Here is a 27,668-nt window from a genome sequence, read left to right as displayed (position 1 = left end):
GCGGAACGTTATAATACTCAAACGTCTGTCTAGCCGCTTGACTTTTCTCCTTCTACAATACCGAGGCACGGTTTATCAAATCTCGGCCTAAATTGAGTTCAACATACCGCATTTTATTTATTTACTAATGTATTGTTACCCGGAAGGTAATACTTTATACAATAACACCCCTTTTCGACGCACCAAGTAGTCCACTTAGCCTTGCGAAACCGTATCGTTACCGTTTTAAATTCGTAACTCATCCGAAAGAGGGCGCCCATTACCTAAGTCCGAAAGCATCCTTTAAGAAACGTTATCAGATGGCGTTGGATATGTGACGTTACGTTAACGATACGGTTTCACAAGGCTTAGTGGACTACTTGCTTCAGTATCGGGACGTACCAGGGGGTTGATACGCACTCTCATGATTCAAAACGACTACAGCGCAGGCGCCAAAAAGCGAGATGGAAATCGAGTGTCTTTCCCTTTTAGTATATAAATTGTCTGTAGACTTTCTGAATAAATTAAACGAAAGGAATCCTGGGTATGATGGCAGTTCAGCGCGATTAGTACAACTCTTGCTTCATGCAGAGTTTGCGCTAAAATGTCTCGCGCATTTACGCTAATTTAATGGTCGCTTTTAATGAAGAAAAATGCCCAGCCTGATATGACAACAATAACCTACTCTAAAAGCCCCATACCCTCGGGTTTATCAACTTGATACCCTCATGGAGGGAACATTTCAAGAGTTATCCCGACCCCAGAAACCCCTACGTACGGTTCGAAGTTTACACTTTCAGTTTATTGATGAAATGTGACCCTGTTTTGGATCTTAAAAAAAAAAAGCCACGTGACCATGTACTATCTTTTCCGTCTACTACAAAGAGCAAAATAGCCACGTGACCATGTACAATCTTTCTCGTCTACTACAAAGAGAAAAGTAGCCACGTGACCATGCACAATCTTTTCCGTCTACTACAAGAGAAAAGTAGCCACGTGACCATGCACTATCTTTTCCGGCTACTACAAGAGCAAAATACCCACGTGACCCTGAAATATCTTTTTCGTCTGCTACAGGAGCAAAATAGCCACGTGACCATGTACTATCTAAGTAACTAGTACCGTACGATATTATCAAAAAAACATTTGTACTCACGAAGGATATCATGGGCAGGTTCAAAGACGCAGCCACTGTCGCTTCGACGTCGCACGAATCTTCTGGTCCGAAGAAGGCGATTGCTCCGTTGGTATACTGCTCGATGACGGCCTTAGTTCCAATCAGCCTTTCACCGTTAGTGTCATTATGCGTCAACAGAAGGTAATGATCCTTCAATAGCGTCGTATCATTGTTTATAACGTCCAACGCGTAAGTAATGGCGCCCGAGATGATGACGCCTTGACGCACCAAGTTTGTCCGTCCTTTAAAATTGGCCAAATAGCCCACAGTAAAATTTTCACCGAGCACCGTACCAAATCCGGACACGACCAACAAGTAAATAACAGCTATGCCGTGAAAATACGATAACTTCAAATAACCACCCATGACGCGGCGAGGTTATCTATGGTCTCCGAGTACACTTGTCGGAATGACTAACAACAAATCACCAAGCACCGTAAAGAACCATTAGTTGCCGCGGTTGCTTGAAGTATTATGTAAACAACAACAATAGATATCGAAGGTTAATTTCTTGGTAGACACAAAACTGTCGTAGCGCGTTATTATCCTGGACTGCAATTTGTTGTTGAGACGACAATCAAATTTTGGCTCGATAATTTAGCCATTCGAGACTCGAGGCGAATTATTTAAATTTTTGTCGCTCGATTAAAATTGAAACTCACTTCGCCGCCAGTTGTTAATTGAGTTGGAAATATTTGTCGGTTCCCTGTGCATTGTGGTTAAAGGCAATAAAACAAACATGATCTTGATCACCTCGCGGCAATTTTTGATGTTCACGAGGAAGAAATATGGTTTTCAGAGTTTCGCCGTTGATTGCTACGGTGCTTTTGCCTTGAAGTGTCTGAAACAAATTTAAATAACTCGGTTAAGTCGAAGAAGGTAACGTTTTGGAATATTATAGGAATTTAGGAAATTTCTAATAGATATATTAACAAGTTGGGGAAACCAAAATAAACCTCTCCGAGTCGAGACCCACTTAGGCTTCTCTTAAATAAATAAATAAATAAATATAATTGATATTAATTATTTTAATCGTCAGTAATTTACCTTAATTCTAGTTAAATCGTTTTAAGAAATGTTATTCCCAAAATCATTTTAAACATAGCTATTGTTGCCGTTTGAATTCTAGCGTATGCCTCTTTAGCAGTTTTTAACAAATTGGGAAACCAAACTAAGCCTCTCCGAGTCGATACGAGGGCTATCTACCCACTTAGGAGGTTTTTCTTAAATAATTAAACAAATATAATTGATATTAATTATTTTAATCGACAGTAATTTACCTTAATTCGAGTTAAGTCGTTTTAAGAAACTTTATTCCTAAAATCACTTTTAACATAGCTATTGTTGACGTTTGGATTCTAGCGTATGCCTCTTTAGCAGTTTTTAACAAGTTGGGGAAACCTAAATAAACCTCTCAGAGTCGAGACGAGGGCTATCTACATACTTAGGCGGTTTTTCTTACATAATTAAATAAATATAATTGATATTAATTATTTTAATCGTCAGTAATTTACCTTAATTCTAGTTAAATCGTTTTAAGAAATGTTATTCCTAAAATAATTTTAAACATAGCTATTGTTGCTGTTTAAACTCTAGCATATGCCTCTTTAGCAGTTTCTAACAAGTTGGGAAACCATAATAAACCTCTCCGAGTCGAGACGAGGGCTATCTAACCACTTACGAGGTTTTTCTTAAATAATTAAATAAATATAATTGATATTAATTATTTTAATCGTCAGTAATTTAATTTCATTCTAGTTAAGTCGTTTTAAGAAACGTTATTCCTAAAATCATTTTAAACATAGCTATTGTTAACATTCGAATTCTAGCGTTCGCCTTTTTCACAATTTTAGTAAATTTAGGGTTTATATATGTCTGTTGCTTAATTTTCCTCTCATGTTAATCCATAACAATTTTTTAAATAAACAACCAATTAGTTAAGTCATTAACTATATACTTCCGTAAGGTAATATGCATTTACGAAATTGAAATTGTGGTTCACACTTTTTCAAGGTTTTTCCTGTTACATATTTACAGACGTTTGTCGGTATTTTAGTCTGAACGAGAAATTAACAACTAATTTTTATGTCAATCTCTGATATGCAATCCCGGAAGAGAAAGGTCTAATAAGGAAGATTAAGTGTCATTAAAACTGAGTTGCTGGTTGGGAAAGAGACCTGACGACAAGTTGGCAGAGAAAATAAGGACTTCCTTCCGCCATCAACGCATTAAAACTCAATCTCTTCAATTAATCACACTTACCTTAATCTTAATTAAGCTTATACCTAATACGGACTCAATTTGTCTCGGAATTTTTTGGAAGCATTTAGTTTATAATAACAAATTAGGTAAGGAAAATATAGGATATTATAGGATTTTCATGAAAATCTTTATCTATATAAATCAAAGTCCTGACTGACTGATAATCAACGTCCAGCCCAAACCGCACCGCTTGCCCTAGAAGGCTGAAAATTTGCAGAAACGTCACTGATAAGTAGTAGGCGCGTACTAAGAAAGAGTTTTCCAATCCGCCGCCATCTTAATAAATGGCACCCAGAAATGCAAAAAATCTTCTCTATGCAACAAAGTCGGCGCGTTTCAACCGATTTCGCAAATATTTTGTACACTGGTTTCCTTTAACCTATAGACGGGCTAAATGGTCTTTTGGGTTCGATGGCACCATGCTAGGGTGAATTCTACAACTGTTTGGTATTAAATCCTCAGCAATCAACCCACAAACTTTGATTGTCTTGACGTGGGACAAAAATCCACAAGCGCATGCATGCACCTTGGCAAATAGTTAAGCAGCGCTAATAGACTAATGATGATGGAACTATTTATCGCGTATATGATTCGGCTTAGTAGCCTTTCTCCAAATGATGGGAATGATGTTGGGAAGAATCACGTTACAATTACCCATCCCGCTTTGTGGTAAACTTCTCTCGAAGATAAGTACTATATACTTCTGGTATTATTGATATGAACCTTGATTCAGTTTAGTGGAAATTTGGTAAAGCAATTATGATTGCATAAAGAACAATAATCAAAATAAACTTTTCAAGAAAACTGGTTTGCACAAGAAATCGCTGGTAAAGACCGATCATCACGTGGGCTCCTTCGAAATCACTCGAGTCACGTGGAAGAGAGGTTTCGAAAATGTTTAATGAATTCAGGTTGGTTTAGCGCAGCTGCTAATTTTCGGACCGGAGAAGCTTGTTTAATCTAAGGGGCCTCGTGCGCCGAGTTTGCGCAATCAACTTTAACACAACGACAATTAAGTTAATTATTCGTCTCGAAAATAATTATTAATGAACGAAGAAATTGATAAATTCAATTTGAAATATGAGTATGTTTAATTTAAAACAGAAGCAATTAAACGAATGTCATTAAAATTGCCAATTAAAGGCAATTATACTTGTTTGGAGATTTACATTTATATTGATTTCGTTAAATGAGAAATTTAACCATTTTAATTTAAATAAGAAAATTAAAATTCAAATAATTAAAAAAATGGTTATTTAAATCAGATAAATATATTTTATCGATTAAGACACACAAATTATTTTTAAATTTGACCGCAGAAAACTTATTACCACTAATTAAGGGGAAAATTGCACAAAATATTTTTTTCTAAATTAATGAATTTTCTAATCAGAACCAAATTAAAGGTTTATTTGGAAAATTAATTAAAAATCTCGTGCCTTGGGTCGCAATACAAGTCCTGACTTACTACCGTAAAGTGTTAAGTATCAGTGTCATCGGTTCTCGGAAGGTGGTTCAAAAACAACGACATAATCAAAAATGTAAAACCCTTATCGCGTCACTGACCAACTTGTTTCCGATTTAATCATCATTCGTGTACGTCAGTAATCGAAGGAGTAAAGCTTATTATCTCAAGTAGATAATGGTTGAATCTCAAAACGTTAATTAACATCGTTAATGGAAATAATGCTCAGTAGGTCAACTGAAACTTTTAATGTTTTCAAAACCAAATGAAATCGAATTAGAAAATTAATTATGGGACAATCAAACAATGCGAAATTATTAACTTCCAGTACGAGTTTAAAACTGATTCTACACTTGTACAAACTCTTATAAGATACATTTCACAATTAAATTTAGAACCCGAGATTTATACTGAACTTCAAAACCGCCCACCTGCCACGATTTATGAACTACCAAAGCTGTCATTTTTACGATTGAATTATCCGTGGGGTCGCGTGTACTGCCTTTTCGCGTGCATCCCACTAAATAACTAACAAACTAACAGGGTATCAGCTCATAACTCCGTTGGGTCTTACATAACCACACGGAGTAGAAACCATCTATTAGATAATCTTTAAGTTTTCTTAGTTTATTTTTCAGAAAGTTGTTAGTTTGATTGATTGTATGTTTGCCGTTTATGCCCAGTCACGATTTGTTAATTTCCCAATTTTTACAAACTTAAAATTGACGGAATGTTTCTAAAACAAATATTATCCAGGAGATATTTTATTTGGCTAGACCAAAAGAATATTTATTTACTGTAAGACAGGAGACTCCCCCCCATGAAATGACGTAGTTGAAACGTCATAGATTCTCGTAAACCCTAGTGAGGCGCTGTCAAAGGCTTAGTAATAGATGGTTTACACACATGGAGGATTCATACCATTTACACCAGGAGGCCGGGCTACATGGAGGACAAAAACCCGTCTGCTTTTGTCCTCCAGGTAGTCCGGCCTCCTGCAGTGTAAATGGTATGAATCCTCCATGTGTGTAAACCATCTATACCAGGGATAGATGTAATTTTAGAAGTAGGAATGGAGAACAGATCGGTAATGTGGGCGCGCGTCAAAGTCCCCGACAGCCTTGCACGGGACGGAGGGGTATGAAAGAAGAGGCCGGACATAGCGACAGAGGTAAAGAGGAATTACGCCTTTTTCGCTGCCCCCCCCCTCAGTAGCGTCATCAAAACGTAGTTTAAGTGAGCCAATAAGATGATTTAAACTTTTCGTTACGTGTTGGAGGGAGGGGCTCTATACTGGGCTGTGAGTCGGACTGAAGTAAATACTAACCGTAAATACTCCATTCCTACTCCTAAAATTAAATCTACCCCTGGTATTACAGACTAAACAGGAAAACGGAAGCCCTGCAAAATCATCCGACTGTAGTCAATAGCCCTTTTCGCATGTCGGGGGGTAAAAGTGGGGTTAAAGGCGAAGAGCATGCGTGATAGCAGAAGTGAGATGAGACTTGAACTACTGAGCTAACCAAATTCTTCACTTGGCGAAAGTGAATATTCTTGATAACACACCGACGGTTGGCCCTCTGGTAGCGGTTTCTGAGTTTTCCCTCCAAAACGTGAGACGCTCGCGGTGGTAGACGGCCGAACTAAATTCAAGGAGCCGCGTCCGTGTTCCGCGGCTTTAGGTTGAGGGGAAGGGGGTAGGAATTTTGTTTTTGGAACTCGACCAATTTTTCTTATCTCAAGTGTAGGCGCGACGGAAGTGGCATAAAATCTTCAAATTTGTTCACTAGTGCCAGGATCTACTACCAATGCTAGAGCACTTTACTTCGAGTCTCATCTTACTTCTGGTATAGGTAGTGTCATGCTTATGGAACGGAACATATCTTATAAACTTATGAAACTTATAACCAGTCTTTTTAGGTACATGCATCTGAACAGTAAACAGGCAAATTGGTGCACGCCAGGAGTATGATTTTAAGAATCACTTACTTACAATTTAATGAACACAACTGTGAAACCGAAAATGTAAAATTGATATATTCTAAATAAGAGATTCAACTGATAATAAATTGCATGATTAGTCTTTTAATGTCTGATATCGTTGATGTTTGCACGTGGGAAGAAGATTACGGAGCGACCCCTTTTTTTCGCCAACTGCATGTTGGTATAAAATTATAGTTAGTACAGGTTTCCCGATGATTTTATACCAACGTATAAGCTGTCTGTTATACACTTTACAGCTATACTATCATCGTTAAAAACACGCGACATAGCGCGGCAATTTCCCACGCAACTGAAAGCAATTATCGACGACTGATTATTCATAACCATGCATGAAAGCCTTGGTCACGTGTTCTATCGAACATTAAACTTTGGATTCAAACATTTATTTTAATAATACCATATGTTTATAAGAGATATGTTCCTTCCATAAGTATGAAACAACCAATACCAGGGTTCATACAACTTTTGGAAAACAAATTTGCCTGAGATTTGCAGGTTTTTCCCCATATACTTCCCTGAATTTTCCAGGTTTTCCCCCGTATATGCAGTATCCTATGGAGCTAATGTTAACGAAGGAGGGAGGGGGGGCAAATAGGACTATTACATAGTCAAAGGACATGCCCGTATCTCTAATATAACCAGAGTTACGAGCCTCCAAAGTATAGTGTAATGTTAATCCTATGAAGGTTATGTTTATGAACATTTTGCTTAACTACTCGGCCCCTGTTTGACGCAAATTTCCCTGATTTCCCTGAATTTTACTAAAAATTCGAAATTTCCCTGAGTTTTCCCTGAAGTTTTTGTCAATTATTTATTTCCCTGAATTTTACTAAAAATTCGAAATTTCCCTGAGTTTTCCCTGAAGTTTTTGTCAATTATTTATTTCCCTGATTATTCCAAGTTTTCCCGGTTTTCCAGGTTTGTATGAACCCTGAATACTTCGTAATGCTAGAGACTTATAGCTCGAGCTAGTTCGAGAACGACGGAAGCTAGAATTGCAGACTACACTCGGTGGTTAATTTTGCAATCAATCTAGTTCCTATTTAGTCTGTACTAAGCCTTTGACAGCAGCGCCTCACCAGGCGTATGTCACTTTACCCAGAATCTATGACCTACCTCACTCACTTCACGACAAGCTCCAGTTTCTAAGTTACCAGTGACAAACTTATGGAACATCTTACCAACTTATGATATCAGTAACGCTAAAGAAATTAAGGTTGGGACGATGGCGAACCAATAGCAATTAAGTCTGTTAAAGAAGTCCTGTTTAAGCCTAATAATCGTTTTACTGAATTGCACCGAGTTATAAAAAAGTTAGGTACTTGAAAACAATCATGCGGAAATTTAATTTTCCGGTTTAAATTCCCTTAAAACACTGGAGCAAAGCCGGCTAACTAAGCTTTCTCTACGAGGAGATATCCACTCTTCGACAAGTACATTAAATTAGCAAATTCCACCAGAATTAAAACAGTTGGAAAAGGAAGTAAATAAAATTGAAGTTAATATTTTTTTTAGTTACGTCAAGAAGCGATATCTAGTTTGCTAGGGAGAAGGTATAAATTCGCGCCACATTTCCAGCTCTTTATCTCCAGTCCAAACGTATAGGTCCGGAGTTAATCCCCGTCCCCTCTAAATTACAACCAGCATCTCATTGGTTCTTGAGGCGTATTTTCCGACTGAGGAGAGGCGAAATAGCCCGGCCTCCTTTTATATATCAGGGTTCATACAACTTTTGGAAAACAAATTTCCCTGAGATTTTTAGGTTTTTCCCCACATACTTCCCTGAATTTTCCAGAGTTACGAGCCTCCGAAGTTTAGTGTAATGCTATTCCTATGGAGGGGGTTGTTTGTTTACGTTTTTCTTAATTACTCGGCCCCTCTTTGTCGTAGCCCTAAGATTTTAGTATCATTGGATGGGGGTCAAATAAGACTATAACATAGTCGAAGGACATCCCCATATCTCTAGTAGAACCAGAGTTATGAGCCTCCAAAGTTGGGTGTAATGTTAATCATATGGAGGGGATGTTCACGAACATTTTGCTTAATTACTCGGCCCTGTTTGACGCAAATTTCCCTGATTTCCCTGAATTTTACTAGAAATTCGTAATTTCCCTGAATTTTCCCTGAGGTTTTTGTCAGCTATTTATTTCCCTGATTTTTCCAGGTTTTCCAGGTTTGTATGAACCCTGATATATTCAATTATGATTCAACTAATTATAAGAACATTCTGCACAGTTAAACATGCAGGAAATATCTCCGAATGATTTCAAAATTAAAATTAGGTTCAGATTTAATGGATATTTTGAAATAAGCACCTCTGTCCAATCGCGTAACGCCTTGCCTTCCTGTTAACAGAATTCCTGTTGCACGCTCTAAATCTCGCTCCACGATTATCACATCGCAAGCAAATTTTATCAAATCTCGAGCTAATTTTCATTCGACATGGAGCCGAGCGTGCCACGAGAATTTTGTTAGCAAGAAAGCAGGGCGTTACGCTATTGGCTGGAGGTACTTATTTAAAATTATCCATAAAATCTGAACCTAATTTGAATTTTAAAATCGATGTTTCACTATGCAGAATGGTCTTATAATTAGTAGAAGAATCGATAAAAGAATCACTTCATTTTCCACTTCACCCTCCCTTTAAATTCATGAAGTTCCGATATAATTTAATTATTACATCCGAATCGGAGAAAAATTGAATATTCAAGTTCCCGTTGACTCTAATTAAATTAAGCAACTGGAGTTCAGTAAATGAAGATCTACAAGAGCGCAGTCACCACTAATATAAACAAAACACGTGACTAAAAGATAACAATTTCAGATTTCATTGCAATAAAAAAACAACGGTTTTATCTCTGAGCTGGAATAATTGCCTTCCCAAAATCTACTAAAGAAACTCAAGTATCTCTGCATCTTATAGATGATCTTCTACAAGCTCAAACGAACCCCTACATTGTCAGGTACCCTTATTCTTTACCTAACCTTTGACCTTCAATAATTAATTACCAGACGGCAGCGCATATACTACAAAACAACGGGAATTTTTTAAAACAAAGGCTTGGCCGGCGTTAACCTACGCATTTGGTCAGAGCTGGTACAAATTAAAAAAATTATCCATGAAATCTGATCAAACTAATTTGAATTTTAAAATCATTCGGAGGTGGTATTTCCTATTCGTTTCATTATGCAGAGAGGTCTTATCATAAGTTTATAAGTGATATGTTCCGTAAGTGTGACACTAGCTATACATCATAATGCTAGAGACTTACAGCTCGAGCTAGTTCCAGAACGACGGAAGCGAGTCAATTGAAGTCCTACACTCTATGGTTAATTAAACTTCCAACTAGTCCAATTTAGTCTGAATTACTAAGCCTTTGACAGCGTTCACCAGGCGTCGCTTTACCCTGAATCTATGACCTACCTCACTCACTCACTTCATGACAAGCTCCAGTTTGTACCCAGTGCAACAAGTGATATCTAGTTTATTAATTAGAAGGTATAAATTCGCGCCACATTTCCAGCTTTATCTCCAGTCCAAACGTGGGTCCGGAGTTAATCCCCGTCGCCTCTAAATTACAACCAGCATCTCATTGGTTCTTGAAAACTCACGTCAGCGCGACGCCAATGATTTACTAAAATTAGCCTTAATTAGGTATTTTCCGTCTGAGGAGAGGCGAAATAGCCCGGCCTCCTTTTACCTCACATCCCCCTTGTATTTTGAAAGGGGGACTGGGACTATGGCGCGCGAATACTTAGGCATCTTACACCTTCTCCCTAATAAACTAGATATCACTTCTTGCCAGTGAGAAACTTATCAAAACATATCTTGTGAATAAAAAAAAAATCACTTCATTTTCCTTTTGACCCTCTTAATAACAATTCGGAATCCATTTCAATCGGTTTACTATTTAGTATTTACTTACAGACTTAGGTCAAATCAGACTAAGTGGGTACAAAGAAAACTCTAGAAAAACATCTCCAGTGCACGGTATAGTTCTTCCAAAACAACCATGAGTAAAACTAATCCATCTATTGGGTGAACTTTGATCACTGTTTTATAATTGTTAATGTATATTTTAAGTCGCTACTCAACGAGATTGCATTTTTTTTCTTTTTCACAATAGCATGGCTCGATCGCATTCCTAACGCGACTCTACGTTGTACTGTACACGTAGTCCACCGTAATGGCAGTCATCTACCTTTGACTGTAAAATAAGTTCTACGGAGATATAATATTAAGTGCCACTTCTCTCTTGTCTGACGTCCCGAATTTGACACGAAAGTCTAAAGTCTGACGCTAAATACTATTTTTAATCTCGTACAAATAACACTTATGATTTTATTTACCTAATTGCATTTTTTAAATTAGTGTCACTTTTTCTTAAGGCCTACTTTTCGAAATACAGTGTCATCACAGCAAATGCTTAATTATTTGTATAATATTTGAAAACACCAGCTAAGGCCCAGAACACTTGGTGTTTTAAAGGAGAATTAAGTTATTTTTATCGATTAAATTAAAAGACCAATCTGCATATAGTGAAACATCTCCGGAAAATACCAAAAGTGTACTTCATTCACACCCTCTTCTCAACCTCTACGCGAACCAATCTATCAAAGAAGGGGTTAACTTTCTGGAGATCAAAGAATTATAGAAAATAGTACTCTATGGTGGCCATAAAAACCTTCATTCTTGGTACTGTCAAGAAGTGATATCTAGCTTATTAGGGAGAAGGTATAAATTCGCGCCACATTTCCACCTCTTTATCTGCAGTCCAAACGTATCCTGTCCGGAGTTAATCCCCGCCGCCTCTAAATTACAACCAGCATCTCATTGCTTCTTGAAAACTCACGTCAGGGCGACGCGAATGACGAAAATTACGTATTTTCCGACTGAGGAGAGGCGAAATAGCCCGGCCTCCTTTTACGTCCCCCCTTGAATTTTGAAGGGGGGACTGGGACTATGGCGCGCGAATACTTAGGCATCTTATACCTTCTCCCTAATAAACTAGATATCACTTCTTGGTACTATATTAAGCCTACTCACACCTGTTCCCTAAGCTACGCTCGTGAAGGTAATCATACGCAGAGGGGGTCGACAGTCGACACTATTCTGTTTGTAAAGGGGTGTTTGGCGCGAGCAAGTTTCGATAAAGTATACTTTTTTTTTCATGTAATCTATGAACTTTTGGTGTCACTAATATAAAACGTGTATAGTTAGGTAACAAATTGTGACTGTACAGGGTGTCTACCGTTAAGTAAAGGGTGTGACCTTTGGGTCAAACCGAGTTTAAAGTGGCAAAGAACGCGTGGTCTTCAACATACAGTATACGGAGGGAGATATGGGCTTCAAAACATTGGCCCCTAAAACAAATAAATAATCAGACATGTGGTGTAAGACTTATCAGTCTTCAATAACCTTGAATGGTAAAACCACGTTATAGAACATTTAAAAGTGTACTATATTAAATGGGTAGATGCGGGCATGCGCGAGCTTTTAAAGTAAAGTTAATTACTCCACATTACGTATATAGTTTAAAGTGGCCGGTAAAAGGTTATAGGCAATTTTAGACTCAAAATTGCCCACACAAGTTAAACCAACTGTGTTCTTGGACAGGGTTGCCACAGATTTTTCATTTCAGAATTCCCTGAGTTTTCCAGGTCTTCCCTGACTATCTAAAGCCAATTTCCCTGACCAATTTTCAACTTACACTAACAGAAAGGTCAGAATGCAGCCTTCAAAAATTGCATATTTATCATCAGCTTTGTACTAACAATTATGCTAATTTTATCATAGTTTTTAATTGAAACTACTATTTAGTAGTCTGGGATTATGTTAATGTAACGTTACCATTGTCCTGCCTTTGAGCTGGTGCGCCTAGTTTCCCAGACTTTTTACACCCTTTTTTAAACTTCCTGACTTTTCCATGACTTTTTACACCCTTTTTTAAACTTCCTGACTTTTCCCAGACTTTTTACACCCTTTTTCAAATCTCCCGACTTTCCCATGACTTTTTTACACCCTTTTTCAAATCTCCCGACTTTTCCACGACTTTTTACACCCTTATTCAAATCTCCCGACTTTTCCACGATTTTTTACACCCTTATTCAAATCTCCCGACTTTTCCACGATTTTTTACACCCTTATTCAAATCTCCCGACTTTTCCACGATTTTTTACACCCTTATTCAAATCTCCCGACTTTTCCACGATTTTTTACACCCTTATTCAAATCTCCCGACTTTTCCACGATTTTTTACACCCTTATTCAAATCTCCCGACTTTTCCACGATTTTTTACACCCTTATTCAAATCTCCCGACTTTCCCGTGACTTTTTACACCCTTATTCAAATCTCCCGACTTTTACACGACTTTTTACACCCTTTTTCAAATCTCCCGACTTTCCCCATGACTTTTTTACACCCTTTTTCAAATCTCCTGACTTTCCCATGACTTTTTTACACCCTTTTTCAAATCTCCCGCCTTTTCCATGACTTTATACACCCTTTTTCAAATTCCCCGACTTTTCCAGGTTTTACAGGTTACTGTGGCAACCCTACTTGCCGATATCAACTTAATTAAAAAAATTAACAATCTTTATATTTCCTGGTGCAGAATAAGTTTTCTCGAAAAAAGGCGACCGCGGTCTCGCTGATGTAAATAATCATTTAAAATTCATACTTTCTCAAATTTTTTCATTTTACTAAAATAAATCTGGCAACATTGATCTCAAGGCAATAAAAATATGATATAGATTTATTTCCTGGTCCACTAAAATTATTTTGAAAAAATAAAAAAAAGCGGTTTCACAAGGTTGCATTTACAGCACGAACGGATTATCTGACTTTCACTCAAGTTTTTTCCCTAACTATCCTATTTCACAGCCCAAAAATTGTCAGTGTTTTTAATAATATTATATTTATAAACTCTTCGGGTTCTAATTTTAATCATATTTTTTTTAAGTAACGTTCAATTTTATTTTAGTAATTAAAAAATACGCGTCACTAAAATCTAATTGCTCGATTTATTCTTTATATTTTTGGCCTATTCCATAAAAAAAAACCTAGTTTCATTGACATTTTGACCTATTCCATAAAAAAATTTCTAAACCCACCTCCCCCAAATTTCTGAATGTTTTGGCCTATTTTCCCGGTTCTTCGTTGACCTCTGGCAACTTTACTCACTGCTAGAAAAGGTCAAACTTAATTTAATCCATAAATAAATTTATAAACCCTAACATTACCTTTAGAAAGTTTAAACATAACCCTAACGAAACCTTAACCTAACCCTATTCAAAACCTAACCTTAACCATAAAACTAACCCTAAAAAGATGAGCAAACCTGTCACAATTAACCTTTCACATCATAAACACGAGGGGGTCCATCATGTGATCTCCGTTTTACCCCATTGGTCACCGATGTAACTAATTTACAATTCATTATCCCACAATCTAGCAAACCCTACGTAACAATCGTGTTCAACTAAAATAACTAACTAAACTAATATCTCAATACGATGTTATTGTAAACAGCCCAAACATTAAACGGCAACAATGCGAACAAAACCCATTAAACGGCAACAATGCGAACAAAACCCGACTAAAATATCCGATATCTCAAATAACTGGAGATTAGAACGAAAAAAACTAGGCCTATCAGGACGAGAGACAAAAATAATAATTTTTTTTTTACTCACTCTCGCATTAAATCCAATTGAATGTTAAGCCTAACCGATGTTTTAAACACTCGCGTTTGTTTGTTGCTGGTGGTAGCGGAAAACACAGTGATATGTCGTAAATTTATTTATAAACGTTTCCCGGGTCGAGAGTGCGAAGCGAACGAAGCCTTGTTTGTTATTAACTACGGAAGAGTTTCTCATAGCACAGAGAGAGGGAGAAAAAGTAAAGTTGAAATTAAGTTGAAAGAGAAAGCGGACCGCGCACTACAAGTACCAACCGACTCCTCTCGCGGCCAAACTTTTTTTGATGATAGAAACACCAACTTCTATGACACGCGGCGCCCTACGCTAAGCGCGGGAAGGGGAGGAGGGCGGGAGAATACCGACAACTATAGAGTGTCGTACGCTACATAGACAAAACGGAGATACAAATTTCTATAGCTTTTAAGCGATTATTTTCCCAAGTGTGGCGCGGTGGAAACGTAATCTATTTGAAAAGCATTCTAGAAATAAGGCTTAGGCATAGCCTACTCGATCAAGCGACAGCGTGATCGAGTGGGCTATGGCTTAGGCTAATGTTATTGCTAAGCCTAGTTCATCGAAACTTTAAACTAAAGCACGTGACTCATGAGAAGCTTTCACTCCGATTAAACTTTTCCTTGCCAATGGAAAAGGGTATCAATCTTGAGATTTTAAGGTTTTCAATACCATAGGATATTGCAATTTAGATAAGGAATGGAGTTAAAACCGGGTCCTTTTGCAATTTTTCCATGGAGTAATTTATTTGTTGTTTGAAGGAAGTTTCCTTAAAGCTGTAGTACATTGCAGCTGTTCCTCCATAAATATTGCTCCATGGTAGTAGGTTGCTGTTCACCTTAAATATTTTTAAAACGATTTTGGTCTAACTCAGGGAATACAATAGTATTTGCGCCTTCAGCAGGATAGATTTTTCTTTATTTTTCACCCGCCATAATAATACAAGAACCCGTGGTCACTCATACAAACTAGTCAAACCTAGGGTGCTAACTACATTCCGACAAGCACACTTTGCGTGTGCTGTCATTGACGATTGGCAATGGAATTCGTTGCCCAATGATGTCGTCACTCTAACCTGAGCTCTCACTAATAAATCCCATTTTCGTCGTAAATTATTAGACATTTTTCGTACTAAATTGTAAGCACTCTACTTCTTCAACCCTCCTCCTAATGATTATCTAAAATTACATTATTGTGCAGCGAATTCTAAATTATCTGCCATTGTTTAATTTTTATAATTATTATTATTTAATTGTATAATTATTATTATTAATTGTTATAATTATTACTATTTTTTAATATTACATTATTATCCGTTTTTTTTTGTTCTCATATTACTGCACTCCTTTTATGTCTTTCCGTAACATGCCTAATGTATCGATTTCCGATGTTCACACATACGTCACACTGTTGACTTTGTGAACAACACATTCAAATAAATAAATAAATAAATACTTTTATTTACGTTCCTTCCCGTCTATGTCGCGTCCTACTGTCTCGTCTTCAAAGGGCGAAACCTGTTACGCACTCACTACGCAGTCACGCTGAAAGTTTAAACAGTTACCAAGATTTAATTGTCAACAATGGCGGTGTCATCTATCAACAAAACACTGAACTTCATAAATTTTGCCTATTCAAAATTAAAAAATATCGCTTTTATAATATTTATTAAAATTAGTGATCTGATAAAATTATATTTTAATGAAGATACTCGTGTTAACGTTAAAATATAATTACATCGATAGATAGCGCTTTAAACCTTCATAGGATTAGAATAGAGGCATCAATCACCAGGTAACCAGGAGCCTATTTGTAAATTTTATCTAATCAGTTCAGTTTCTGAATTCAGAGGGGAAGTATCCAGCTAAGCGAAAATTCCAGGCCAGGGGAGGGGGGTTGCTGGCCTAATGTCAAGTTAATTTTTTTTCCTTATTTCCCACCCTGGCCTAGAAAAGAGAAGTCGGTACTCGGTAATGCCAGGGATGTTTGATATATCGACACTCTATAGGGATCGGCCTCTTCCTATACCCGTAATGTTAAAAAAGGGGGCAAGTTTTTGAGGCTGACGACAGCGCCATCTGAATTGCGGGAGCATCGTAACTATGTGATGATTCGTCTGCTAATAGTACTGCCCCTCTGCGAGGCCTATAAAAGATTAAAAACAACGATGAAGAGAGTTATGTTCGGAATTAAAACATGGACGAAAACAACGAGAAGCTTATTTATTTGTATGTAATTTCAAGTTATTTCAGTGAGTAGTAGTTAATTGATATTAAACTTAGTATAAATAGGTGAATGTTTTCTTTTTAGTGTTGAATTTTCTGTTTAGGAAACTTAAAAAGGGATAATCTTGGATATTTTACTTTGCTCCACAGTTAGGAACGGAACAAAAAGTTCCAGGCATTTAAAAAAAAATATTTTAATTTACAAATAGTTTTCAGTTTAAAAGAGTGAAAAGGTATGGAAAAGGCAATTTTGAGATAACTCGTTGAAATTGCGCGGCCAATCTTTCGTAATTTGCGCCATTTTTATTTCAACCAATCAGTAAATCATTTTCTTCCCACCTTTGAATTTCTCGTGACTTGACGTCATGAATATAGTTACGCTGCTCCCTGACACCAGCAGGCGTCCGATTTTTGAGACGGCTCGCTTTTTTTACCCCACCTTTTGTCAAGAGAGGCCGATCCCTATAGAGTGTCGATATATCAAACATCCCTGGTAATGCCGGTGCCAATGAGATAGAATATATGTATTAAACCTAGAGTTGCCAATGAGATAGAATATATGTATTAAACCTAGAGTTGCCAATGAGATAGAATATATGTATTAAACCTAGAGTTACAATACAAATCGGCTTACCGCGAAACACATTGTTTTTAACAAGCACGTTTATCAAAACATGACAGCGCCATCTGTGAGCCTCTAGCGGAACCAATTTCAACATTTACTCGCTTATTTGCAATCAGAAACATCGTTATGATTTTTATTTCATCTTTATTAGATTAAAAAGGACTAGAGTTTTTATTATTTAACTTGCGTATTTAATTTAACACGTTTAAAAAACTATCTTGACAGCTTGTTACACAGATTATAGCAGCAGACGGTAATAAAAAAGTTCTTCAAGTGATTAATTGGTGGCGCCACCCGTATTTGATAAAGATTCATGCTCGACAAAAAGTGTATAGCGAAACGTCGATCTCGAGATCCCACGTTGTGACTCTAGGTTTAATACATATATTCTATCTAATTGGCCGGTACTGCCTGCTGGCCGGTGCGAGTAACGAGTGCGATCACCGCTCACCGCTTTACATAATTATCTGTCGTCTGCTAGAGTTTGGCAATTAAAAAATGGGTTTATGGTAATAGATAGTTTTCACACATGGAGGATTCATACCATTTACACTAGGAGGCCGGGCTATCTGGCGGACAAAAACCCGTCTGCTTTTGTCCTCCAGATAGCCCGGATTTCTGGTGTAAATGGTACGAATCCTCCATGTGTGAAAACTATCTATTTTTCATCACCAACCCCATGCAGTCGCGGTATAATTCCTTTCATAATAAACGATTCTTGACACTTGATAACTTGGATAACTTTCAGAAAGCAAGCTATATAGTTTGACATAAAACTTGAGTTTTATTTCAAAATTTATCTCCACAAAGGAATGACCTTAACATTAGATAGACCAATACGTGAATTGTAACGAACAAAAACAAAACATTTACTTTCATGCAGGTTGTAACAAGTTGGGAAAGCCAAAATATTACCTCTCCGAGTGGAGATGACTATCACTACCCCTTAAACAACCTAAATATATGCATCTATCGCTTTTTTTAATTCTTTGCAAGTGCAGGAATTGAATTTTAAAATAGTCTATTGTTCAAGCCTTTTCAATATCTCTCAATTGCTGTGGAAACTCTACTCTCTCGCTATACCTCAACCGCATTCTTAGTCTACCTGTACGAATTGTAATATTTGTCCATATCAAAGCTGAATCATACCTCGCCACACAAAAAGCAAATGTCCCAAAACATGGAAGCCACAACCCAATCACACAAAAGCTAGGCTCCCACTTAACCAAAATAATTATTAAACAGTTAAATACTCACACAGGTTGGCAAAATCAATCTCCTTCAGTAATACGTAAGGCTTAATTATATTATTTGCCGAACAAAATTAATAGAGCAAATTTAAAACTTAATTGCTTCCTTCGAAATTCTATCAAAGAATGAATCAACTGTTTAAAAAAAGGTTTTTTTCGCTAATAGGGCGCTATCATACCAACAGCAATTCCGTCATATTTAAAAAATATACATTGCCAACACTTTTTTCAAATAAAGAATGATAAAAGTGCGTAAAAAAGGTCTTTCACAAATAGGCCTAGGGGGCGTATAAACTAAACAGCAACAACGCTCTACAGCTACACTAATCTTACACAAACAAGGAGTACTATAAACCCACTACTGGAAGCGGTATTTTTATTCAAACGTAAAACAATTTCGCTTAAGCTTAACATCTCTAGACATCGGTAAAAATGTCTCTATCACTCCTAGGTAACTGTATGCACAGGATTTTACGACATTATAACTCAAATTCATCTGATTATGTTTTAACAAGGTTAAATCTAACTGGGAGTAAGATGAAAGGAGTAGAAGCTTATCTGTTTAAGGAAATATGAAATTTTATCTTAACAGTTCGTTAAATCATAAGTTTATAACGAAAAAGCGCGGAAGGGGAAAACGAGCAGACAACAGCGATTTTTGGGGGTAGAAGGTTAAGAGCGCCATCTGTCGTCCGTGCCAAAGTTGAACTTCCACTCGAAACGCAATGAGAAAGTGGATAAAATAATGCCATCAGCTATTTAACTGCGTCGATATATTTAACGACTTGACCCATGACATGCCCATAACACTGGCTTCTATGAATCCTATTTATTCTTGGATGCTAGGAAACTTGGTAGACGTAACAGTCTGTACCTAGATAGATACAGGAGGCAATGTAGGAAATATAACGCAATGCACGGGCCTAAAAAGATATAAGAGACAATGTACGAAATATAACGCAATGCACGGGCCTTGATAGATATAGGAGGCAATGATTTAACGACTTCGGTACTTGGGTTTATCTTTAATATTTAAATAAATATAATTATTTTTAATTATTTTAATCGCCAGTAAATAACTTTAAAAATAGTTAAATCGTTTAAAATAAAGTTGTTCATAATATCTTTCGAAACTTTGCTAATATTGACGTTTAAAGTGAAGGGTACCCTTCTTGCCCGCTTACTTCAAATTTTGGGGTATATATACGTTTCGTTTCCATTATAATAATAGATAAAAACGCATTCGCGTGAACCTTTGGTGGAAGCCCTGCCATTGGGAGGCTAGACGTTTCTCGTAACCCTAGCCGATCGCCGCGTATATCTTAAAACCAAATAATAGATAAAAACGCATTTGCGTGAACCGATGGTGGAAGCCCTGCCATTGGGAGGCTAGACGTTTCTCGTAACCCTAGCCGATCGCCGCGTATATCTTGAAACCAAACGATGACGGAGGAAAAGAAGCCAGAATGTACTGACTGGCGTCCATGTGGAATGGACAAAGACCTGAAGATGGTGGTGCATTGAAGCTGGTGTCAATGTGGAATTGACGAATAACAGTAGATGATGGTGCCTAGGAGCTGGTGTCAAGGTGAAACTGACGAAGAACAGAAGATGGTTGTGCTTGGAAGCTAGCAAGTACAGACTTGGACGAACGAAAACCAAAGCTGGTGGTGTTGGAACTCAAGTTGAATAGCCAGAGGAGACAAACCCAAATTTCCGTGAACTGTCAATGCAGTCCGGAAATTGGGAACACGTTTGGTCCGATACGCAAACTGCGAACGCGGTCACGTGGGGCGTGACAGACAGACACACAGACAGACAGACACGCACGTCCAGTGCAATACCTCTCACGTGACATACGTCACTCGGAGAGGTAAAAACTGTTGTCAGGTTCAATAAAATTATTTTTCTATCAATTATTATCATAACATCAATGCCAAACAAAGTTACAATGACATTCAATCAAAAAGAAAAAAAGGTTAAAGAGTACAATTTAGATCTCAATCGCGAGAAATAACGAATTTGTTTTCGTGCATTTCGCATTAAAAACGATGTGAAGTTTGTAAAATCCATTCAACCAGAAATCCAAAAACTGACAATACGATTCCAAAAAGGTAGACATTGAACATCGGTGACAGAAATCTGAGGCTCAATCCTTTCGCATCTTGCACGTACTCTTTTTCCGTATGAAGAACTTGTCGGTGGTCAAATAAAAACTTTCTCTTTCCTAGTTCCGTTTGTCCAGTTTCCATTACTCGTGCAACGCTGTCAACAAGTAAATGCTTGTAAAATTAAAAACGGTTGAATTGAGGCTAGATTCACAGTAGGCGGATTTTGGTTGTGCAACCTGCTAAGTTGTCGCACGCCAGTGTCGTGTCGACATTAATGAGACTCGAGCCAAAAACTTTGTTTGAACGAGTCCAGTCGATCGTCGTCTGGCATCGTTACTTCTAGTGTAAGTATTTGGGTTGTTGACAGCGTATGGTCTTTTCGTTTTCATGTAGTTCTTTATATGAACTTACATGTATTTCATATTTTCCACGACCTTCACCGGCAACTTATTGCTGAATAGTATGTGCAAAGAAACTACGTTGTAATCGATTTCTCCAATGTGTAACAACATTTTTTGTTTAGCATAAATTGAACCACGCTTCTGGAGTATCAAATTAATTTGGCTCCTTGGGTAAAATATAACAAACTTTCCTTTGTTCGTAAATTTCTGTTTTCTCAATCTGTCAACGTAATGTCCGTTTAAAGCCATTCTCTTTCTAAGCCTATTGTACGTTGGATCCGTGGAATTCTGAAATAAATGAACGAAACAAACAAATGTGCGAAAGAAATGTCTCGTAAAGTTTATGGTCAGTTGCCCTATCTTGGAACACTTTCTCAAACTCTTTGGAAAGTCAGATTTTTCAGTATCAAAGAAGTTACTGAAGTGAACAAGCAGATCAATACTTTAAGTTTGAATTATTCCCAATCGATTGCACTCATTTTCAGATTGCTAAGACACATACTTTTCCAGCAAAATGGGTTTTAGAAAAGGTCGATTTCAGGCCTAAATTAGCCTTATTCCTGATCAGCGCCACCTACCCTTAGCGGCGACTTTGAGAACTACTGTAATCGACGAGCCAACCAGATGTCGCTAAAAATCTGGTGACGTCACTGACGGAGTGACGGGCACTCTCGGGAAACTGACCAAAAATTAGCCCGGTTTGAAGCTCGTTGAAGTTAATTTCAGAATTATTATTTGAATTAAATAATAAAATAGGACTAAATCGGGCTCCAAACTTCTTTATCGACGATATTCAACACTCACCTAAAGGTAAGAACTTATTTTATGGCGTTTTTGGAGCTTTTAATGTAGTGCAACTCGCTAAGCCTTGGCGTGCTGCTTTGGTTAAAATTGAAAATAATGATCTTTCAGTAAATGATTTTAATTATAAATTAAAGTATATAAGTATTCTGATTATGAAAATTTTACAACAACGTATTTGTTTACATTTTTAGACATGGGAAAAGGATCTTGCATTATAGAAAATTGTCGAAACAACAATCCGTCGCTTACTTATCATACTTTGCCGAAAGATAAGGAGCTGAAACGAAAATGGTTTCATGCCATAATAGCGGCAATAGGAAATAAGCCACCTGATCTGAAAATCTCACTTATATGCTCCAAACACTTTTTAAAAAGCGACTATTTACCCACTGGAGCATTACGCCGCAAGCATCTTAAACCATTTGCAATACCTTCCATATTTCAAAACACGAAAGTGACTGATGAAATAACTGATGAAATAATTGAATCTAACACCAGCCAAACGCTTCCGAAAGGTGCTTTTTCTCAAATGAGCCCAAAAGAGAGAATCGAACTAATGGAAGAAATGGGAGCATTGCATGTTAATCCAGAGGAGCTTAACGTAGTGCCTATTCATCCAGCAGACCTGAATCCCGAAGATCCATTAGTAGCTTTTGTAGAGGAACAGAGCCAATCTGATTTACCCTCGTCATCATCGTCTCACTCTCAAGCAAGCAGTGGGATATCATTGAAATCCTCAAATACTCAAAATACACCACGTAAAGTTGAACTTATAAGAAAAGAAATTGAACTACTTACACTTCGGAGTAAAGAAAAGTTTACATTAACGAAGTTCGTAAATGACGATAAAGCTATCAAATATTTCACTGGCTTTCCTTCGTACGAAGGTTTTTGGGCGTTCTATCAACTCCTGCTACCCGAATGTACTAAACTTAATTATGTGGGACAAGAATCATCCCAAATGACTGAAACTTCAGATAAAGAGTTCCTTCTAGTTGTGAAACCTGGACCACCAAGGAAACTAAATCCAATGGAGGAATTTTTCTTGACACTTATACGCCTGAGACAAGGAACCCCAGAACAATATTTAGCCTATTTGTATAATCTATCACAAGGTTATGTTTCTAAAATCGTAAATACGTGGATTTTGTTCCTTTTCGAGTGTGCTCCTCATTTACCCGTATGGCCATCGCTGGAAAGAACAAATGAGCTGGCAACTAAGAAAATTACAGAAAAATATCCTGGATTGAGACTTATCGTCGATTGTACAGAATTCGAACTAGAAAAGCCTTCAGCATCTGAAGCACAAAGAGAATCATTTAGCGCTTATAAACATGCTAATACAGCGAAGGCGCTCATTGGAATGGCCCCCTCTGGTCACATAACCTTCTGTTCCAATCTCTACGCAGGAAGAACTTCTGACAAGAAGCTATTTATGCATTGTGGTATTTTAGACATGCTGGATGAAGGCGACGCTGTAATGGCAGACCGCGGTTTTGATGTGGCTAAAGAACTAGCTTCTAAAAATGTTACACTAATCATTCCCGAGTTTCTGAAGCAACAGGATCAGTTTACTTCATCTCAACTTTCTGAGAGCCGTAGTGTTGCCGTGGCACGAATTCACGTTGAAAGGGCTATTGGGAGAGTCAAGGAATTCAAGATTTTAAAGGGACGTATTCCCTTGACCTTGTCACCAATGCTAGAGAAAATCTATATAGTTTGTTGTTATTTATCAAACTTTACCGGAACTTTAGTAACGAAGCTAGACTGATGGAGTTTTCTTATGAAAAATAAATGGCTTTTTAATTGATATCTTTGCTTCTAATTTTATTTGAAATATCTATGTTTAAAATTTTACAAACTGTCTATTGGGTGTCTTTTTTATGGAATATATTTAATTTGGGAATAGTACGGGGGTCTTAGGCGGGGGTACCAAGCACCCCTGGAAAAAAGAGAGGTTTAGAGGTCCAAAACCACTTCATTAATTATAGTTGGACTAGTTTTTAAACTCACAAAGTGGGAGGCTCGTAGGCCATAGCCGACCATCCGTTGGAGGTTGAGGTGTCGAAGGTTTCCCAGGAAGTCAGAGCGTAGGGCCGCCCTGACTGGGCAGAAAGTGTCCAAGTCCAGACAGAGGGGACACTGGGGCAAAGGAAACTGGTTAAAGCGATGTAACAAAGCCCGCGTTGCGAGGCGTCAGCATGCGAGCTGGGCCAGCCAGGAGTGCACCTGGCGAGGTAGGTCCAGGGCTCCCAAGTTATCCATGTGTGGAAGGTATTTCGCGGTAAGGATGGGGGCTTTCGACCCCCTACGTTCTCCACTGCGTGTCTCTTGAAGTAGCATCATTTGTATGAGGCAATATATTTTTAGCTACCTTAGTCCCTACTCCCTAGTAGAGACTCCCTACCGAAAGCGCCGCCGTAAAATTTTGAAAAATATATGCCGAACTCGTGTAATAGAGGGCGCGGTATTTCGAAACTAAAAACAAAGTTTAAAACTTCATAGAAGTCAGACTCGTTCGTTTTCTCTGACGTTCTTGATGAAAGAGTCCAGTTACTAATATTTTGACAACTCTGAAAAGTGGTTTTCAAGTGAAAAATGTCGAAAAGAAAAACGGAGGAATCAGTGAGACCCAAAATAAAACCTGGTCCGTCAACGAGTTTTTCTGAAGAATCATCAAGAAGGCTCTTTTGCTTATGTAAACAGCCAAAAGGAACAACAGACAGTATGATACAATGCGGTTCTTGTATGGAATGGTACCATCTAAAGTGTGTCGATTTAGAAGAAGACGCGCTAAGCTTCCTAGAGGATGAATGGCTTTGTCAAGCTTGTATTGAAGTAATGACGCTCAATCCAAATATGTCTAAAGAAGGTAAGATTGTAACCACGTTGAAATTGTACACCCAGAAGTATTTAATAATAAATAAAATTTGCTGTGAAGGCCTACTTAGACTTCAAGGACGCGTAACTCCGAAAGAAGGTTGGGGCAATGATGTTGGACTGTCAGATTTGCCGGATAATATAGCTGAAAACCATGCGATGACAAAGCGTGAACGAAACCAAGGTTTTATGCTTTATAGAGAGGAAAAGATTTTGGGTATCGAATCTAATATTCAAGGTAAAAACCAAACTGAAATTTTTGGTTGCGAAATTATTGTCTATCAAATAATCAACATATTTCATTTAGGGAACCTGGTTTTTGTTAGAGCTATTTGTGAGGCAGATAGGAGACCAACATCATACCAAATATTTGCTTGTTTCAATGTTGCTAATGAGCCAAATAAGCTAAAATGGATAACGTGTACCTGCCCAGCGGGAACGAACGGAGACTGTAAACATTCAGTCGCATTATTGTACCAATTATGGAACTGTGTTAGGGCTGGTGAGGAAAAGTTACCCCTACGAGGTTCTTGCACCACCAGGCTACAAATGTGGCATGTAAAGAAACCGCAAACAGATGAGCCACTTTTATTTAGCGACTTAGAATTCGTTAAACATGACCCAGCCAAACCTACAAAATCACTCTTGGGTACGTCTGTTAGAACGTTCAGCGTGGTGCCTGCTGGTTCGCAGATAATCACCAAAGAAAAATTGTCCAATTTTGTCAAACTATTTGAAAAAATGAACTTGGATCTTCCCGTGATTGGTACCATAAAATCTAACAATTGCACACCAGTTTCACTGCGCATAAAACAAAACACCGATTTAATTGACAAGCTCTGGGAAAAGGTTGCAGAAACTAAAGAAAGGGAACGAAACGATAGTTTTTTAAATCTAACAACAAATGAAATTAATGTTTTAAAAAGTGTGGAGGTGGATTTGGCAGGTTCAAAACATATTGAAATCAAAACCCGTTTGCAGAGTAAGTCCAGTTATTGGCACAAACAAAGAAGCCACAGATTAACAGCCTCAACGTTTGGTACATTTACAAAAATGAGAGATAGCACAGACCCAGTAAAAACATTCATTCAAAAAAGATCATTCGTAACTGCAAAATCAATGGATCATGGACTGAAGCATGAATCGGCAGCTTTTGCTTTGTTTCAGAAAAAAATCACAACGCAGCAACACACATCAGTTGGGTTGATTATAAATCCCAGGTTCTGCTTCCTTGGTGCCAGCCCTGATCGTTTAGTAATGATAGAAGATGAACTTTACATAGTAGAGATCAAATGTCCATATGCCATATTTAAAAACAAACAAAGCATAAGAGAAAAGGCAGCTTCGGGAGATTTTTATCTTTATGTTGATAAAAATAATAATGAACTGGAACTGCACAAAAAATCCGATGTCTATCACCAAATTCAAGGCCAACTATTGGTGTGTAATCTTCCAGTGTGCTTCCTTGCCGTTTATGTACCACCAGATGACATGGAAATTTTACTTGTAATGAAAAACAATGACTTCATCAATACAGTGATGTTTCCGAAACTATCAACCAAATATTATATATGTCTTCTGCCTTATTTTGCCGAGGAAATGTTTGAGCCAAAACCTGGTTCCAGTTCCAGAGCTTTAAAATAACTCCATCTACCAAACTTAACTCTTTTAAATAATAAATTATTATATTTCGAAAGGTCAAGTGTTATAAATCGTTTTTCTTTATTAAGTTAAGAAAGTTAACTTCTAACAACAAAAGCAACAGTGGGTACACTGACATTATTTTCCATTTATAATAGTAATAATTTAATTAACGTTATTAACCATAAAACCTAATTATTATTATTTAATACGATTATTATAAAACCAGGAAGAGTAATGAAGTTTTTAGTCTGGTACTATGGTATGGTCCCAACTTAGTTAAAATTATAAAATCTGAAAACAAGAGCCAAGGCTCCTTATCTTTCGGCAAAGTATGATAAGTAAGCGACGGATTGTTGTTTCGACAATTTTCTATAATGCAAGATCCTTTTCCCATGTCTAAAAATGTAAACAAATACGTTGTTGTAAAATTTTCATAATCAGAATACTTATATACTTTAATTTATAATTAAAATCATTTACTGAAAGATCATTATTTTCAATTTTAACCAAAGCAGCACGCCAAGGCTTAGCGAGTTGCACTACATTAAAAGCTCCAAAAACGCCATAAAATAAGTTCTTACCTTTAGGTGAGTGTTGAATATCGTCGATAAAGAAGTTTGGAGCCCGATTTAGTCCTATTTTATTATTTAATTCAAATAATAATTCTGAAATTAACTTCAACGAGCTTCAAACCGGGCTAATTTTTGGTCAGTTTCCCGAGAGTGCCCGTCACTCCGTCAGTGACGTCACCAGATTTTTAGCGACATCTGGTTGGCTCGTCGATTACAGTAGTTCTCAAAGTCGCCGCTAAGGGTAGGTGGCGCTGATCAGGAATAAGGCTAATTGGAACAGTCCGTCCTAAATTGAAACACCCCCCGTCCTAAATTGGAACGCCCCTGCCTAATTTGGAACACCCTAATTTGAATACGAAAAATCCGAGTTTTCAAAGCTAATAATAAGGAAATATAATTTTTTAGCGATGCTACGACCATCTAGCGACCAACGCTTACCATTTTATACCTCTACGCGTGTTTTAAAGGACACTGAGTGTGATCTGCTTAAAGCTTCAAAAATTGGCGCGCTGTCAGTTCATGAATCATTACGGTTAAACGTTGTAAATGAAATG

General features: G+C 37.5%; 2 protein-coding genes across 3 annotated transcripts in view; one reads left to right on the top strand and one right to left on the bottom strand.

Annotated features, from left to right (window-relative positions):
- The window catches only part of LOC149647334 (receptor-type guanylate cyclase Gyc76C-like), a 116,731-nt gene extending 101,857 nt beyond the window's left edge, over positions 1 to 14,874 (bottom strand). The window contains exons 1-2 of one of the 2 annotated variants that reach the window (XM_089850187.1): positions 14,585 to 14,874; positions 1,136 to 1,997 (exon numbers count right to left, since the gene is read on the bottom strand). In XM_089850187.1, coding sequence (XP_089706313.1) covers positions 1,136 to 1,522 — 387 coding nt within the window. In that variant the 5' untranslated portion in view covers positions 1,523 to 1,997; positions 14,585 to 14,874. Of the gene's footprint in view, positions 1 to 1,135; positions 1,998 to 14,584 lie in introns of those variants that run through there. The other variant, XM_089850188.1, reaches the window with a different exon arrangement.
- Positions 14,875 to 22,574: 7,700 nt separating this feature from the next.
- On the top strand, positions 22,575 to 23,789 carry LOC149647333 (uncharacterized). The gene has a single exon (XM_089849637.1). It carries the CDS (start codon positions 22,575 to 22,577, stop codon positions 23,787 to 23,789), a length of 1,215 nt encoding a protein of 404 aa, XP_089705763.1.
- The last annotated feature ends 3,879 nt before the right edge of the window (positions 23,790 to 27,668 follow it).

The sequence above is a fragment of the Phalangium opilio genome, unplaced genomic scaffold, assembly GCF_054372755.1.
Source record: "Phalangium opilio isolate 3A_F unplaced genomic scaffold, DU_Popi_V2 ptg000089l_1, whole genome shotgun sequence".
In the NCBI taxonomy this organism is placed as follows: domain Eukaryota; kingdom Metazoa; phylum Arthropoda; class Arachnida; order Opiliones; family Phalangiidae; genus Phalangium; species Phalangium opilio.
The sequence above is the reverse complement of the archived record's forward strand: the minus strand, read 5'-3'. Positions and strand labels throughout refer to the sequence as shown.